Here is a 14,083-nt window from a genome sequence, read left to right as displayed (position 1 = left end):
AAACCCTCTCTTGGAAGTTGACCACAACAGTGGGCCCATTTCTTCCTCCTTAGGTTGCTTGAAGGCAGGGTAACTCCTAGCTCTGGCTGACAGTGAGGGAGGAGAGATTTCAGGCAGACTGTGTCTGGAGAGGCAGTGGCTAAGAGAAGCAGAGACCCGGAGCTGGTACTGACGTGATGAGTAGGCCTGAGGAAAGTCCTGGGAATACTGACGGTTTACAGCACAGAGGCAGTTGTCTTCTGAATCTCACAGCCCTTGAATCTCAAGGTACCACCCCTTTGTCTCCCGGTTTGCTTCTGGCATCTCTCTGACAAACATCACTCCACAAGTCCCCATGGGTGGCAAGATTTCTACTCAGTTCTGAGATGGGGAGTTTCTAATCCTACCTGGTCCCTTAAGAGTCCCCAGTAGCAGGGAATCCTGGCCCAGGCCTTTAATCTTAGCACCTAGAAGGCAGAGGCAGATGGCCCCCTATGAGCTCAAGGCCAGCCAGGGTAACAGTGAGACTCTGTCTCAAGACAAAGAGTCCCCAGCAAAGCCAGGCTCCCAGCAGCCACCCAGTGAACTTGCCCTTTGTTAGCGCTTCCTTGTCTTTTCTTCACACCCTCACTGTGGGTTTTCGAGATCCACTCCCAATAAATTACAGGCATCTAAGTCTTTGTTTCAGGGTCTGCTTTTGGTGAAGACAAACTGACACAAGGTTTAATCAGGGGCCACAGGGTGACCTCAGTGATAAGAAGATGAGAGAAGGCCATTTTTTAAATGTGTCTGGGTCTTGTGTAGCCCAGACTGGCCTTGAATCCTACCCCGTGAACTGCCGCACCTGAATGCTGGGTCATGACCTGTGGTGGTGTGAGGACCTGACTTTGCAAACTCCGTTTTAAAGAAGGGGCTTCATCTTAAGCCATATAATGAGCAAGGGGACTGATCTCGGCTCCACAAATGTGCTGCGATAGCAGAATTTGAACAGATACCCTGAAAACATTTGTTTGCTTCTGGGAAGAAGTTGCAGAAGTTACTGCCCTTAAGTGATTTTTGAGGGAGGAAGAGGAATTAATCTTACAAACAAGAAGGGACGGAATGTTCTGGAAGAGGGAAGATAAACACTCTTATCTGGAGGTAGTGGTTTGAGTCACCACACCAATTCCAAATTCTGCCCGTTGGTGGGACAGCAGGGAGGGTGCAGGAAAGAGACTTAATTTTTTTGTCAAGTTAGCAGCTGTACATGAATGTACTGATATTCTAATTATCACCTGCTGTCCCATAGCCTCTCAGTCAGCCCCGCTGGCCACTCAGGCTGTAGCTTGGTGAGTCTTACTGTCCCATGGGCCAGGTTCTCCCACAACCTTGATATATAGGTTTAAATTAAGTTTCTATCATTCTACCTATTTATCAATCAGAGTCAGGAGTCAAAGGTGGGGTGAAACCCCCTAGCTCAGAGAGACTAAGTAGCAGCTAACTGACCTTGGCTTTTGGCGGGAGACACTGTAAGAGAACCAGAGCTCAAACTCTAGTTCCCACCCTTTCCTTCCCGCGTCCTCTCTATCCTAATTGCTGGGCTTCTCTATGACCAATTCCGGTTAGCTAGTCACTGGCTCCACCCCGTGACTTAAGGTTTAACTTTATCGCTCAGTCTCAGGAGTGTCAGAGTTCGACCACAAAAGACTTTTCCCTTTCTGCAACCCCTTGACACTGAGACATCTTTGTCATCTACAAAGTACACATTGGTGTTGGGCCACCACTGGCCCGGCAGTAACAGCTTTTTAAAGACTTATTTTTTAATTGTGTATATATTTGTGTCCACCCAAGTGTGGGTTTGTGCACATGAGTGCAGATGCTCAGGAGTCCAAAGAGGGTGTCAGAGCCCTGGGACCAGGTGCTCATGAGCCACTCAACACAGGTCCTTACAGGAGCAGTCAGTCCATTTTCTTAACTGCTGGAACTTCCTTCCAGCCCAACTGACATTTTTATTCGCCAGTCTGATAAGCCAGGGCGTATTTAAATGTATGGCATAAAACGTTTTAAAACACAAATTACCCACAAATGATGAGGGAAGAATTCAGAACTTAAGACTTGGTATTTTGATAATGTGCATATCCTGTAGGTATGAGCAAGCTGAATGTAGCATTTCTGATTGACAATCAGATATGAAGGGATTGTTATCTTCTAAGCCCTCTTGCCCGTCCTTAACGTGCAGAGAAATTTTAAGCAAAAAAAAAAAAAAAAAATTAGTATAACCAGAATTGTGCTTGGGAACAACCCACATCCTGGCAGTCCAGTGGGCCAACTGGAGTAGCTGGCCTTGATCTTAATCATAGTGATTAAGAGAAAAATAAAACTGAGAAGAAATTTTGTCAACAATACAAAGCAGTTACTTTAAAATTCTTTTCAATTTATGTGTATGCATGTATGTCTATCATGTGTGTGTTGGTGCCCCGAGGCCCCTGGAACTTTAGTTACAGATGATTGTGAGTTTTCATGTAGGCGCTGAGAACTAAACCTACGCAGCCAAGCTCTTAACTGCTGAGACATCTCCCCAGACTCCAAAACTACAATACAGTTATTAACTTTAATTTCTAAAATGTCCACCTGGACCAATAAGAAGCATCACGAAGCCCCACCCTCAAAACAGACAGCAACTGGGCTGGACAGCTCCAGCTTAGATTATACCAAGTGGTTTCTCAATGCGTGAAAAATGACCAGCCTTGCTAGCATAAAAAGACTTGATAATAATAATGATTTAACAAATTTCATATTTCCATAGTAAACATATAATACCTCTCTTTGCTGGCAGAGTCAAATGTATGATCCTCTCAGAGATAACATGTATGTACCCTTTGATCAAATTGTAATATTTATAGAATTAGATCAGATAACATATGAAAGAGTTATCAAATTTATGGACAAGGAAGGACCTTTGCCTTTTGGTCCTTCTGTTCTGACCTCAAATATAGGCTCCCCCAATACATTCTCCTCTCTCCTGCCATCGTGTTTCCTAGGTTCTGGCCACAAAAAACACTTCTCCTTCGAGCCGGATTCGAACCAGCGACCTAAGGATGTCCAAATGACCACTCTACAGTCCTCCGCTCTACCAACTGAGCTATCGAAGGATGACAAAGATAGCTTCTAACAAGGTCTCAAGTAGCTTCCCTTGGCTTTAAATTTGGTCTATATCTGTACGAATTTGAATTTTTGATCCTCCTGCCTCCAGCTGGGATTGCCAGTAGGAGCCACCATGCCTGATTTTAAACAGCGCTGAGGATCAAACTCAAGCTTCATTAATGTAAAGAGGACACTCTACCAAATACCAAGTGCATTATTTATAATAGAAAAAAACCACCAAGCATCCCATAATCTTGGCAATTACATACTTTTTTTTTTAAAGCAATGCTTTGAATTATTCAGGAAAACTTACTAATTGTTTCTATGATTACACAAATATGAAATAAATACCAGAACAATATATGTCAACTATCAGTAATTGATGGGTTTGTGGTGATTTCATTTATAAAAATGTTTTTCTTAATTTTCTCATTTTTTGGTAATAAATGTAAATTCAAAACAAAATAAGGAATTGCTGATCTCATGAGTGACTTTGGCAGGGAGAAGCTCAAAGTCCTTGTGAGCTGTACAGTTGTACCACCGTGAAGGTGAGTGTCCAGTAGAATCCTGCCACCCACACACCAACTCCTGAGAGTGTCCCGAGCCATTGTGGCCTCAACCCTTAAATTATTCACAAATGTAATGATAAAGCAATTTACTTTCTAGACTCCAATTCTTCTTTTTCTTCCTCTTCCTCCTCTTAGTCTCTTCCTCCTTCTTTTTATCCTTCCACACCACCCCCCTTCTTTTGGTTTCTGGTTTGTTCAAATCAGGGTTTCTCTATGTAGCCTTGACTGTCCTGGAATGCACCCTGTAGACCAGGCTGGCCTCGAACACATAGAAATCCACCTGCCTCTTTGAACTCACAGAGACCCATCTGCCTCTGCCTCCTGAGTGCTGGGATTAAAGGCGTGGGCCACCATCCTATTCTTTTGCCTGCTTCGTTTCAAGTACTCTTCCAAATGCCTCCCTACTCAGCATAATTCAAACAAGGTATTATTAACATTAGTCTTTTGCTAAAAACAAAACAAATCAAGCAACAACACAAACCCCACTACCCCAACAACAACCATAAAAAGACACACACAAATAACTCTTTTGTTTTGTTCAAACAAGTTCTTTATATGTAGCTCTTGTAAACCTCGATCTTGCTATGTAGCAGGTTGGCCTTAAATTTACAATGATCCTCCTGCCTCCTGAGTCCTGAATTTACATGGGTGAGCCAACACACTGGGCTTATTGTCCTTTTCAATGTTAAAAGAATTGAAGCTACAGGAGTAAATTAACTAGCTGATTGCCTCAAGTATCATTTTAGTTTCTCAGGCTTTCTGTCTTTTTGTCCTCATTCCTTATATTCAGTTCAGTTCTTCAGCGCATAATCTGTTCTCTTAGAGCGAACCACTGGACTACCAGTCCGTAGTTCACATCCTTGGAGAACTGGTTTTTGTTTTTGTTTGTTCCTAAGAAAATACATTTGGCCACTCTGGGGTTATGCAGGGGAGGGGGGGGGGGAGGCTTCCCTAACAGCCCACAGCCCCCTTCCTTCTGCTGGCTCTAACTTTGGCCTTGGGGCTACAAACAGCTTTTCCTTTTGGTTACTCTGGCTCCCATTCCTTTTTCCTCCCTGACCACCGAAGTGGGTAGGTGCTTCACTCTCAGCTCAGCGAGCCACAGAACAACACGGCTCTCTTTGTCCAGCTTCTCTGAGCTAGGCTTTCTGTTCCTCAAACTCCTCAGCTCTGCCCCTCTCTTCTCTCCAGACAGGCAGGACTGTAGCTCATGGAGATCCTCCAGGGTGCCGAGCTTACAGGTGTGAAACACCACTTCCCATATTCTCTCTCTCCTCCTTCATTTTATGTTATCTATATTTACATCCATGGCTTTATCTTTATTATCATTTCTAAGCATGGATAACAAAATGTTCTACTCAATATTATTTGTTTCTATTTCTCCTCCTCCTCCTCCTTCTCCTTCTTCTTGTAAATGCAGAGATTTCAACATTTCTTCATTTATCTGAAACCGTGTCTCAGAGCTCCCTTCCGGAGACAACTGAGGACTGGACAACCGAGTTTGCTATTTTGTGCATGCCTGACTGAACTTAGAGAAGGGTGTGGATGGGCACTCTTGTAACATGGACTGGAAAAATTACCATTTGCGGGGAGGTACAGTGCCCTCCAGGTTGGAAAGAACTGGTGGAGAGCAGGGCGCTTGCAGAGCCAATAGTTACCCCCGACCATTTATCTCCCAGCCTGAAGCTCCTGACGACTCAATCAGCAGCCTGTTGCCCCAGCAAGGTTGGAGATGGCAGTTCCCTGCAACTCCTGCCTCTTGGCTTATCTGCTCACCTTCATGGTCCTGCAGCTGCCCACACTGGATTCAGGTATGTCTGTGTTCTAACCATCTCTTTGATGCAAGGATGGAAGGTCCCCATAAATGTCAGTGACCCAGTGTGGCTCCAATTGGGGACCTCCACCAGAGTTCAGTGGATTCAAAGAAAATCCACCCTGGTGGCAGTGCATGCCTGCAGTTCAAGCACTAAGAAAACAAAAGCAGATCTTTGTGGATTCAGAGCTGCCTGATCTGGATAGAGATAGCCTGACCAGCTGGGGCTACATAGGGAGACTCCAGGTTTTTTGTTTTTGTTGTTGTTTTAAATCAAAGGAATTGGAACGCTGGGTGTGGTGGTGCACACCTGTAATGCTAGTTGAGAGGTGAGGGCAAGAGAATCCAGGCTACACAGTGAGCTGGAGCCTAGCCTGGAATTTGTGGGATCCAGTCGGAAAAACAAACAAAACAACAAAAGAAATAGTAGGCAGCTTGAGCTCCGTACTTTACTAGAAGCCAGTCTGGTCTGGTCTGTAGGTCCTCTATCCCATCCCATCGTCCCATCTCGTCTTATTTATTCCGGCAGCTCCCTTCGATGTGATCGCACCTCAGGAGGCAGTGCTGGCTCTACTGGGCTCAGATGCTGAGCTGACCTGTCGCTTCTCCCCAAACGCGAGCGCGGAGCACATGGAGGAGCTGCGCTGGTTTCGACAGACTAGGTCGCCAGCTGTGCTTCTTTATCGGGCTGGTCAGGAGCAGGAGGACCAGCAGATGACCGAGTACCGCGGGAGGGTGACGCTGGTGACCGACGGGCTCCCGGACGGCCGCGCTACTCTGAGGATCCGAGGGGTCAGGGTCTCGGACCAGGGGGAGTACCGGTGTTTTTTCAAAGACAAGGACTACTCCGAGGAGGCCTCTGCGCATCTCAAAGTGACTGGTGGGTACACAGAGGGCTGCGTCGCCTAGACGCTCACTTTGGGAACTACCGGGTTCATTCTCCAAATCACGTTGAGGCCGGCGCCGAGTGGGAGATAAGTGGGAAGGGGCTCAACAAAGGGGGCGGGAGGCAGAGCGAGATGGCGTTCCTGCGGATACTTCATTTTAATTCTCCGCACTTTCCCTGTCTAGAAAAGACTGCTTCCTCCAAAAACTATATAACATTCCTAATTTAATTTACTTTTTGAGGCAATATTTGCTATATAGCTCTGGCAATCCTCCTGCTTCTACTTCCACGGTGCTTGGATTACAGGTGTTCACCATCGCTTCTGGCGACTACATCCTTTTACAAAGTACACCATAATTCACTGGATCAGTTTCCAGAACTGGTTTAAATTGCGTGTGTTTTCACGTTTATATAAGGTTGTGGTGAGCGTCTCAGATGCTCTGAGCAGCTTCGTGGATTAGTGCCTAAGGACTGACACCCTAGCATTATAGAGTGTGGTGCGTTTCTAATGTTCTTAGAACAAAAGGTTTTACTTTAACTCATATCCCTCCCTCAACACCGCGAGATAATATAGAAAGAATAGATTGAGCTCTGACTTCCCTGCTTGCTATGATCAGAATCAAGCAAACTTCCCACTCCGTGTCTCCTACTGTGGAACCAGTAAGTTATATACAAGAATTCGCAAAATGGAAATAAAATTATTATCCACTTATTACCTAATAAGTGAAAAGTACTTTGCCTGTAAAAGCATTATATACTTTTAAAGAAACGTCTACATCTTAGACTAACATGTATAATATATATATATTGCCTTTCTAAATTTATTGTTAGTTGACTCATTTACTTCCTTTGAGAGCAGGGCTTATAGAACCAGCCTACTTAAAAGAAGTACTTTCCCACACCGGGAGTCGAACCCGGGCCGCCTGGGTGAAAACCAGGAATCCTAACCGCTAGACCATGTGGGAGATGCTGTCTGCGTACTTCTCTTGCCTCCTCCTCCCAAGTACAGGATTACAGGTGCACACCATACTCGCTCTAGGTTCTAGGAAGCGAAAAGTACTCGTACAAACTTAAGTTTTGCTGCCCCTAGTCCTAAAGTGCGTTGCAATGTTTTGCCATATCTAAAGTACCACATGTACTCTCATGTCATTTTAGGGAAGTGCACCTTAAAGACTGATTGCGTATATAATCGGGTGGGGTGTGTGTGTGTGGGGGGTGTGCTTAAATTTAAACTGGGTGAAGTGACCGCCTGCAATTCCAGCAATTGCGAGATGGAGGCAGAAGAATCAAAATCAGCCTTGGCTACTGGAACCTCATGAGTTCCAGGGCAGCTTCGCAGTATAAAGTCCAGCCTCAAATAACAGAAAAACACACCTAGGTATTTGATGACATAAAACTATCCTTAGCCTGTCGTTGTCGGTGTCCGCTTTTAATCTCAGCCCTTGGGAGGCAGAAGTGGGAGGATCTCCGAGTTCTAGGCCAACCTGGTTTACAGAGATAGTGAGTTCCAGGGCAGAGAGAAAAACAAACAAAAAATAATTCAAAACAAAGCCGGATGGTGCCGGTGCTTGGGAAGCAGAGGCAGAACTCTGTGAGTTCGGGGCCAGCCTAAGTACACTCACTCTACAGAATGAGTTCCAAAGACAACCAGAAACTGTCTCGAAAAACAGAAAAAAAATATTATTATTACCTTTTATGAGTGCTAAACCTTTAAATAATGACCATTTTCAGATGGAAAAAGTAGTTATATGTCTACTTTGTTGTTACTGAACTCTGTGTGTGTGTGTGTGTGTGTGTGTGTGTGTGTGAGAGAGAGAGAGAGAGAGAGAGAGAGAGAGAGAGAGAGATGGACTTGCTATATGGCGGTTGGCTAGTCTGAAACGTGCTATGCTGACCAGGCTAGCCTAGAGCTCATCTAGTTGCCTCTGCCTCTTCAATACTGAGATCCCGCACCATCACACTCTGCTGTTTTGGCGATATGGTCTCAAACTTACTATGTAGCAGAGGCTGGCTTCGAACTTCTGATCCTTCTTCCTCCACCTCTTGAGTGCTAGGATTACAGCTGTGTGTCCCCCAAGCCTGGCCCTATGTTGTTTTTTGTTAGGGCATAATTGTGTGAGGAAAGATGAGGTTGAACTCATTTAAGAAAATTCCGAGTCATCAGCTTAGGTAAAGGAAAGTTAAATTATCGACTACAAACCTCAAGAAAAAAAGAAAAAAAAACCCTCCAAAGTCTGTTCTCAAGAATATAGTCTTTTGGAGATAGAGGTATGGTGGGTAGTGTGCTTGTTTAGCATGCACAAAACCCTGGGTGGGATCTCAGGAGCTGCATGAAACGGTTGTGCTAGTCCCTGGGAATAATATCAGCACTTGGGAGGTAGAGGCATGAGGATCAGAAGTTCAAGGTCATCTTCAGCAGCATAATGCATTCGAGGCCAGCCTGGACTACCTGACACCCTGTCTAAAATGGAGAATACCTTTCTATCCTTCCCTAAAATTTCTAACCATAGTTTTCTCATCTCCCAAATAGTTTCATGAACTTCTAACTACAGAGTTCTTTCTTGACTCTGGAGCTCCTAAGCCAGCACTTAGTCATTGTTCTTACTGCTCATGATGGCTGGACAAGTACCCCCGTGTCTACCCATAGACTTTTGCTTGTGTTCAAGGGCTGTTCCCAAGAAAGCACTGTCTCTGATAAGGTATAAGAAATTATCTTTATTGTTTCTTCATCGCACAGAAGGACTAGAGGAATCCCACCTATTCCCAGCCCACTTTTGCCTCCTCTCTGTCTTTCTCAAACTAAGATTATCATGCTCCCAGGAAAGTTTAAAGCCACTGGAAGATTAAAGCAAGCTTCTCTCTCTATAGCGCTGGGCTCTGATCCACACATCAGTCTGGGAGTTAAGGAGAATGGACAGATCCAGCTGAAATGCACCTCTTCAGGATGGTTCCCAGAGCCAGAAGTGCAGTGGAGAACGCCCTCAGGAGACAGCCTTCCATCCGTAGAAGAGTCCAGCAATCGTGATGAGGAAGGCCTGTTCACTGTGGCAGCTTCGGTGATCCTCACAGACAGTTCCATAAAGAATGTGTCCTGCTGCATCCAGAATCTCCTCCTCGGCCAGGAGAAGGAAGTAGAGATCTCTGTACCAGGTCAGCGGAACGCATATTGAACTGCCATGTTGACAGAGACTCGGGACAATATCACCTGGGGCCCGGGTCAGAAGGGACTTCAGGGTAGAGTTGTCTACATCGTCCCTGTCCCCGCGGCTCTTGCCTGCTGACTCGAGGGAAGCCCTACCACCTTCATTTGAATAACGATGCTGAGGGTTGAGCTGTAACTCAGTGATGGAAGGCTTGGAAGGCTTGGAGCGCACACGGGGTTCCTCCTCTAGTACTCCATACACAACCCCCATGCTGTAAACATTCCAGAGCTGAATTTTAGGATAAACGAGTGAGACAGCGAAATTCTTTTCCTTGGGGCCTTCTTGACTGAACCCTTCTTCAATAAGTGGGGACTAAATTACTTTTCGGATTTGACTCTGCCCTCCCTGTACCTCTCCTCCCTTCCTCATCCCACGCTGAAGCTCCGAATAGGCTGCCAAGTTCCTCCAGGAAGTAAGTTCTTCCGTTGTTCCCTGGTTATTACCTCTGGTTTTGCAGGGATCCTTACCTGTTTATTGGCCAACACGGCCTATTCTGTGATGCATGTGGTCACCCTTCTTCTGCTCCCTTAACCTCCAGCACCTCAGTAGTAGTTAGCAAGGGGTTTTGTAACACCCATTGGCCCATTAGATTTTTATTTCACATATCCTGGCCCTAGATGGCTCTTTGAAGCTTGTTGTTTTTTCCCCCAGTGTCAAATCTCTCTGAAAAGTTTAGTATGAAAGAGCAATTCTTGCTGTGGGGGTTGGGGGCTGTCAAGGGCATCCCCATTTGGTACCAGGAGAGAAGCTGAAATTATTCAGTTTTCCAAACAATGCCCTTCTTCAGTTTGTTTCGTTTTGTTTCTTTAGCTCCCTTTGCTCCACAGCTGACTCCTTGGATAGTAGCTGTGGCTGTCGTCCTACTGGCCCTAGGATTTCTTACCATTGGGTCCATATTTTTCACTTGGCGACTATACAAGGAAAGATCCGGAGAGCAGAAGAGTGAATTTGGCTCTAAAGGTAAGTCACAGTGCCCACAAGGCTTCTTGTCACAGCTTCCAGAGAAGTGGGACTCAGGCCTGTTCCAACAAGAACGTCCAATAGGAAAACAATGGATCTTAGAATTCTGAAGTTGGATGGAATTTTGAGCCTTCTAAAACAATGGGTACCCAGTGTGAAGAAAACTGGATGTGGCATAGGCAGAGTCAAATTCAGCTCTCATTGTTCTTTTATACCTTCTGTCCTCTCACAAGCCGGCTTCAGGTCCTCTGGCCAATTCTAACCCCACTTCCCAGGAAGAATCTTATGATTAAGATCTAGTCCTAAGCCAGGAGGAACTTCCAGATGATTTCTTAGAAATATTGGTTTTGCCGGCAGCATTTATGTTCCCAGTTCACTGGGTCACTGTGGATTATACAATGTCTCTTTTTGTGTTTCTCATTCTGGTCTTCCTCCTTCCCCTTGCCTGTTATAAAAAGTCACTTAAATAATTTTGTTTCTTTTCCAGAGAGACTTCTGGAAGAACTCAGTAAGTTGTCTTCTTGTTTTTGACCCACAAGATTTTCTCCCTCCTGTCTGTTAACGCAGCACTGACAGTCTCTCTGTTTTACGTCGCAGGGTGTAAAAAGACCGCACTGCATGAAGGTCAGTGGTTCTGAGCTCCTCGGTGCCTGTGAAGCCCTGAGCTCCTCGGTGCCTCTGAAGCCCTGTCTCCTGAGTCAAGGACCTAGGAGGCTTGAACACAAGAACATGCAAACGTTCCCTTTAGTGACAGGATAGAAAGGGGGAAGGTGTCAGTGAGTGACATCAGCACCTTCTGGGAGGCATCACAGAAGATGGATGGCTAGCAAAATGGCCCCTTTGACACTGTACCACTAGGTAGTCAATTCTTAAGTCATTCCGTAGTTGCAGGTGAGAGATGGGTCTGGAGAGAAGGGCAGTGAGGGGCCATGCAGCTCTTTTACTACAGGGTTCATCAGCTCCTAAGTCTGCTTCACGTATTTGGGAAGGTTTGGGAAGGAGGGTTAACCGGCCGAGTACCATTGCTGATTCTCTCTCTTTCTCACTCTCTCTCGTTGCTTCCAGTGGACGTGACCCTGGATCCAGACACAGCGCACCCCCACCTCTTTCTGTATGAGGATTCAAAATCAGTTCGCTTGGAAGATTCACGTCAGATCCTGCCTGATAGACCAGAGAGATTTGACTCCTGGCCCTGTGTGCTAGGCCGAGAGATCTTCACTTCAGGGAGACATTACTGGGAGGTGGAGGTGGGAGATAGAACTGACTGGGCCGTTGGTGTGTGTAGAGAGAATGTGGTGAAGAAAGGGTTTGACCCCATGACCCCCGAGAATGGGTTCTGGGCTGTGGAGTTATATGGAAACGGGTACTGGGCCCTCACCCCACTCCGGACCCCTCTCCCGTTAGCAGCCCCTCCGCGCCAGGTTGGGGTTTTCCTGGACTATGAGTCAGGAGACATTTCCTTCTACAACATGAGCGATGGGTCTCTTATCTATGCTTTCCCTAGCACCTCTTTCTCGGCCCCCCTACGTCCCTTCTTTTGCCTGTGGTCCTGTGGTAAAAAACCCCTGACCATCTGCCCAACTGCCAAGAGGCCTGAGAAAATCACAGTCATTGCTAATGTCCAGGACACCGTGCCCTTGTCCCCACTGGGGGAAGGCTCCGCTTCTGGAGAAGCAGATACTCTCCATTCTAAACTGATACCTTCCTCGCCTAGCCAAGTGGCACCTTAATGAGTACACCAGCTCCACAGCTTCCCTTTCGTCTGTCTACTCTGAAGCTTCAGCTGCTCGCTTCCTGCAGTCCTCTTTCTGGTGGGCGGTGATTCATTGGCCTTGGGAAGGAGGGTTTGCTGCTGCTAGAGAAGGCAGGGAGAAAGGCTTTCCTCATTTGTTTCCGCCCCCACCAATACTGGGGAGACTGAGAGGTGATTCCCAAACTGTTTTCTAGTAGCCACATCCCTTCAGATCAGAGCCTACATAGGAGGGCTGGGTATGATAGGTCACCGGAGGGCCCAAAAGGCAATCAGGCTGGCATGAAAGGGTGGCACCAACATATGGAATACGGGCATGTGGGACAACAGGTTTTAGGAAAGGGCAAAACAAAATAGGGTGCTGGGAAAGGAAGATCTTAGGCTAAAAATCCCATAAAGAAGTTTAAAGAAGGCCTGACAGGGGTGAATGAAGTAAACTTGGTCCAGTTAGGTACACCTGTCCTGTCCTAGGGTTTTTCAGAACTATATCTCAAAACTTTTTATTAGTTAAATTTTTTGACAGCTTCATACATGTATATAATATATTCTAATTTCTCTCACACTTCTCTATTCTTAGTTCCCTCCTCTCCCCCTCAGCAATACCCCATTTTGCTTCAAATCTGACACTGAGTTTAACTCAGGGATATGATGAGGGCTTTCATGGGAACATGGATTCTGAGCTCTCCACTGAAGTTTGGTGGTTCAAGAGGACAGGCACAACTGAACGCAATGATTTTCCTCTCCCACATCTTTCAGCTTCCAGTAGTTCAGCGGGGAAGGGGAGGGTTCCCTATTGTGGCTAACTGTTGACAAAGCCAGCTTTGTGCGGGGTCTAGTTCAGGAAACTACAGTACCTGTGAGGTCATGATTGCATGTGCCCCAAAGAGTGCACTTCCCAGCCGTTCTCCCTATCCTCTGGATCTTAGGTTCCTTAATCTTCTCTTTCAAGACGCGTCTTGAACACTTATCTTACATTTTCCAAGTTGTGTTCTATAGGATAGAGGCTGGCCCTACTTGTATGGAAGTAGAGCTGTGAGCAGGCCAGGCAGGGACTGGGAGGAGTGGGGATGAGCAGGGCTAGAGAAAGAACCAGACAGGGTTTAAATAGAGGGGGATTTGAATCAAGCCTGCCAGGTTATTTAGGCAGCTGTCAGGCCCTGCTCTTCTTTCTGAGTCCTCCTCTTTTCCCCTCCTCTCAAGGTCAATCCAACCTCACTCTGTTGACTTCACTAGGGGTGTGTGTGTGTGTGTGTGCGCGCGTGTGTGTGTGTGTGTGTGTGCGTGTGTGTGTGTGTGTGTGTGTGTGTGTGTGTAGGTAGGTAGAGGTTTACTACTACGTAGCTCAGACTGACCTTGAATTCCTTATCATCCTGCCTACACTTTCCAAGTGCTAGGATTTCAGCCGTGTCCAGCATGCCTAGCAAATCCACCAGTTTTGACTCAGCCTGCTTAGGGTAACATCATTATCTCTGTCAGCCTCCGCTGCAATGCTCAGCCAGCTCACAGGTACCTTCAATTCCCTTCCACCGCCATTCTTTTCCACGCTGTGCTATTACTTAATGTAGCCTCCCCAGCCTTCCTGAATCCTGTTCTGTGTTAGGACCGCCAGTGTTGCACCATGTATTCAACACAATGGACAGCTTGTTCCTATTTGTGTCTGCTTCAGTGTCCTCCTGCTTGTTTGGGAATTGTGTGTATCCAATGGCCTGCCTGTGTATCCAAGCGCCTCCATTTCTATTGTATTTCTTCCAGCTTCCAGAATAATAAATAAACAAACAAATAAATAAGTAAATAAAGTCT

The 14,083-nt window shown here is 46.1% G+C and overlaps 1 protein-coding gene and 2 non-coding genes across 3 annotated transcripts; 1 reads left to right on the top strand and 2 right to left on the bottom strand.

Moving 5' to 3' along the window:
• Window positions 1-3,022: 3,022 nt before the first annotated feature.
• On the bottom strand, window positions 3,023-3,110 carry Trnay-gua. The gene is given in 2 exon segments: window positions 3,023-3,058; window positions 3,074-3,110. It is a non-coding gene; the product is annotated as a tRNA-Tyr (tRNA).
• A 2,137-nt stretch (window positions 3,111-5,247) lies between these two features.
• Btn1a1 (butyrophilin subfamily 1 member A1) lies at window positions 5,248-13,015 on the top strand. The gene is made up of 7 exons (XM_038333257.1): window positions 5,248-5,482; window positions 6,014-6,364; window positions 9,239-9,520; window positions 10,384-10,533; window positions 11,021-11,041; window positions 11,131-11,157; window positions 11,599-13,015. Exons 1-7 carry the CDS (start codon window positions 5,404-5,406, stop codon window positions 12,261-12,263), a joined length of 1,575 nt encoding a protein of 524 aa, XP_038189185.1. The 5' UTR covers window positions 5,248-5,403; the 3' UTR covers window positions 12,264-13,015.
• Window positions 7,264-7,335, bottom strand: Trnae-uuc. The gene has a single exon. It is a non-coding gene; the product is annotated as a tRNA-Glu (tRNA).
• Window positions 13,016-14,083: the final 1,068 nt, after the last annotated feature.

Source organism: Arvicola amphibius, chromosome 6 (assembly GCF_903992535.2).
Source record: "Arvicola amphibius chromosome 6, mArvAmp1.2, whole genome shotgun sequence".
Lineage (NCBI taxonomy): Eukaryota > Metazoa > Chordata > Mammalia > Rodentia > Cricetidae > Arvicola > Arvicola amphibius.
Note: the sequence above shows the minus strand (reverse complement) of the source record. Positions and strands in the feature narration are given on the sequence as shown.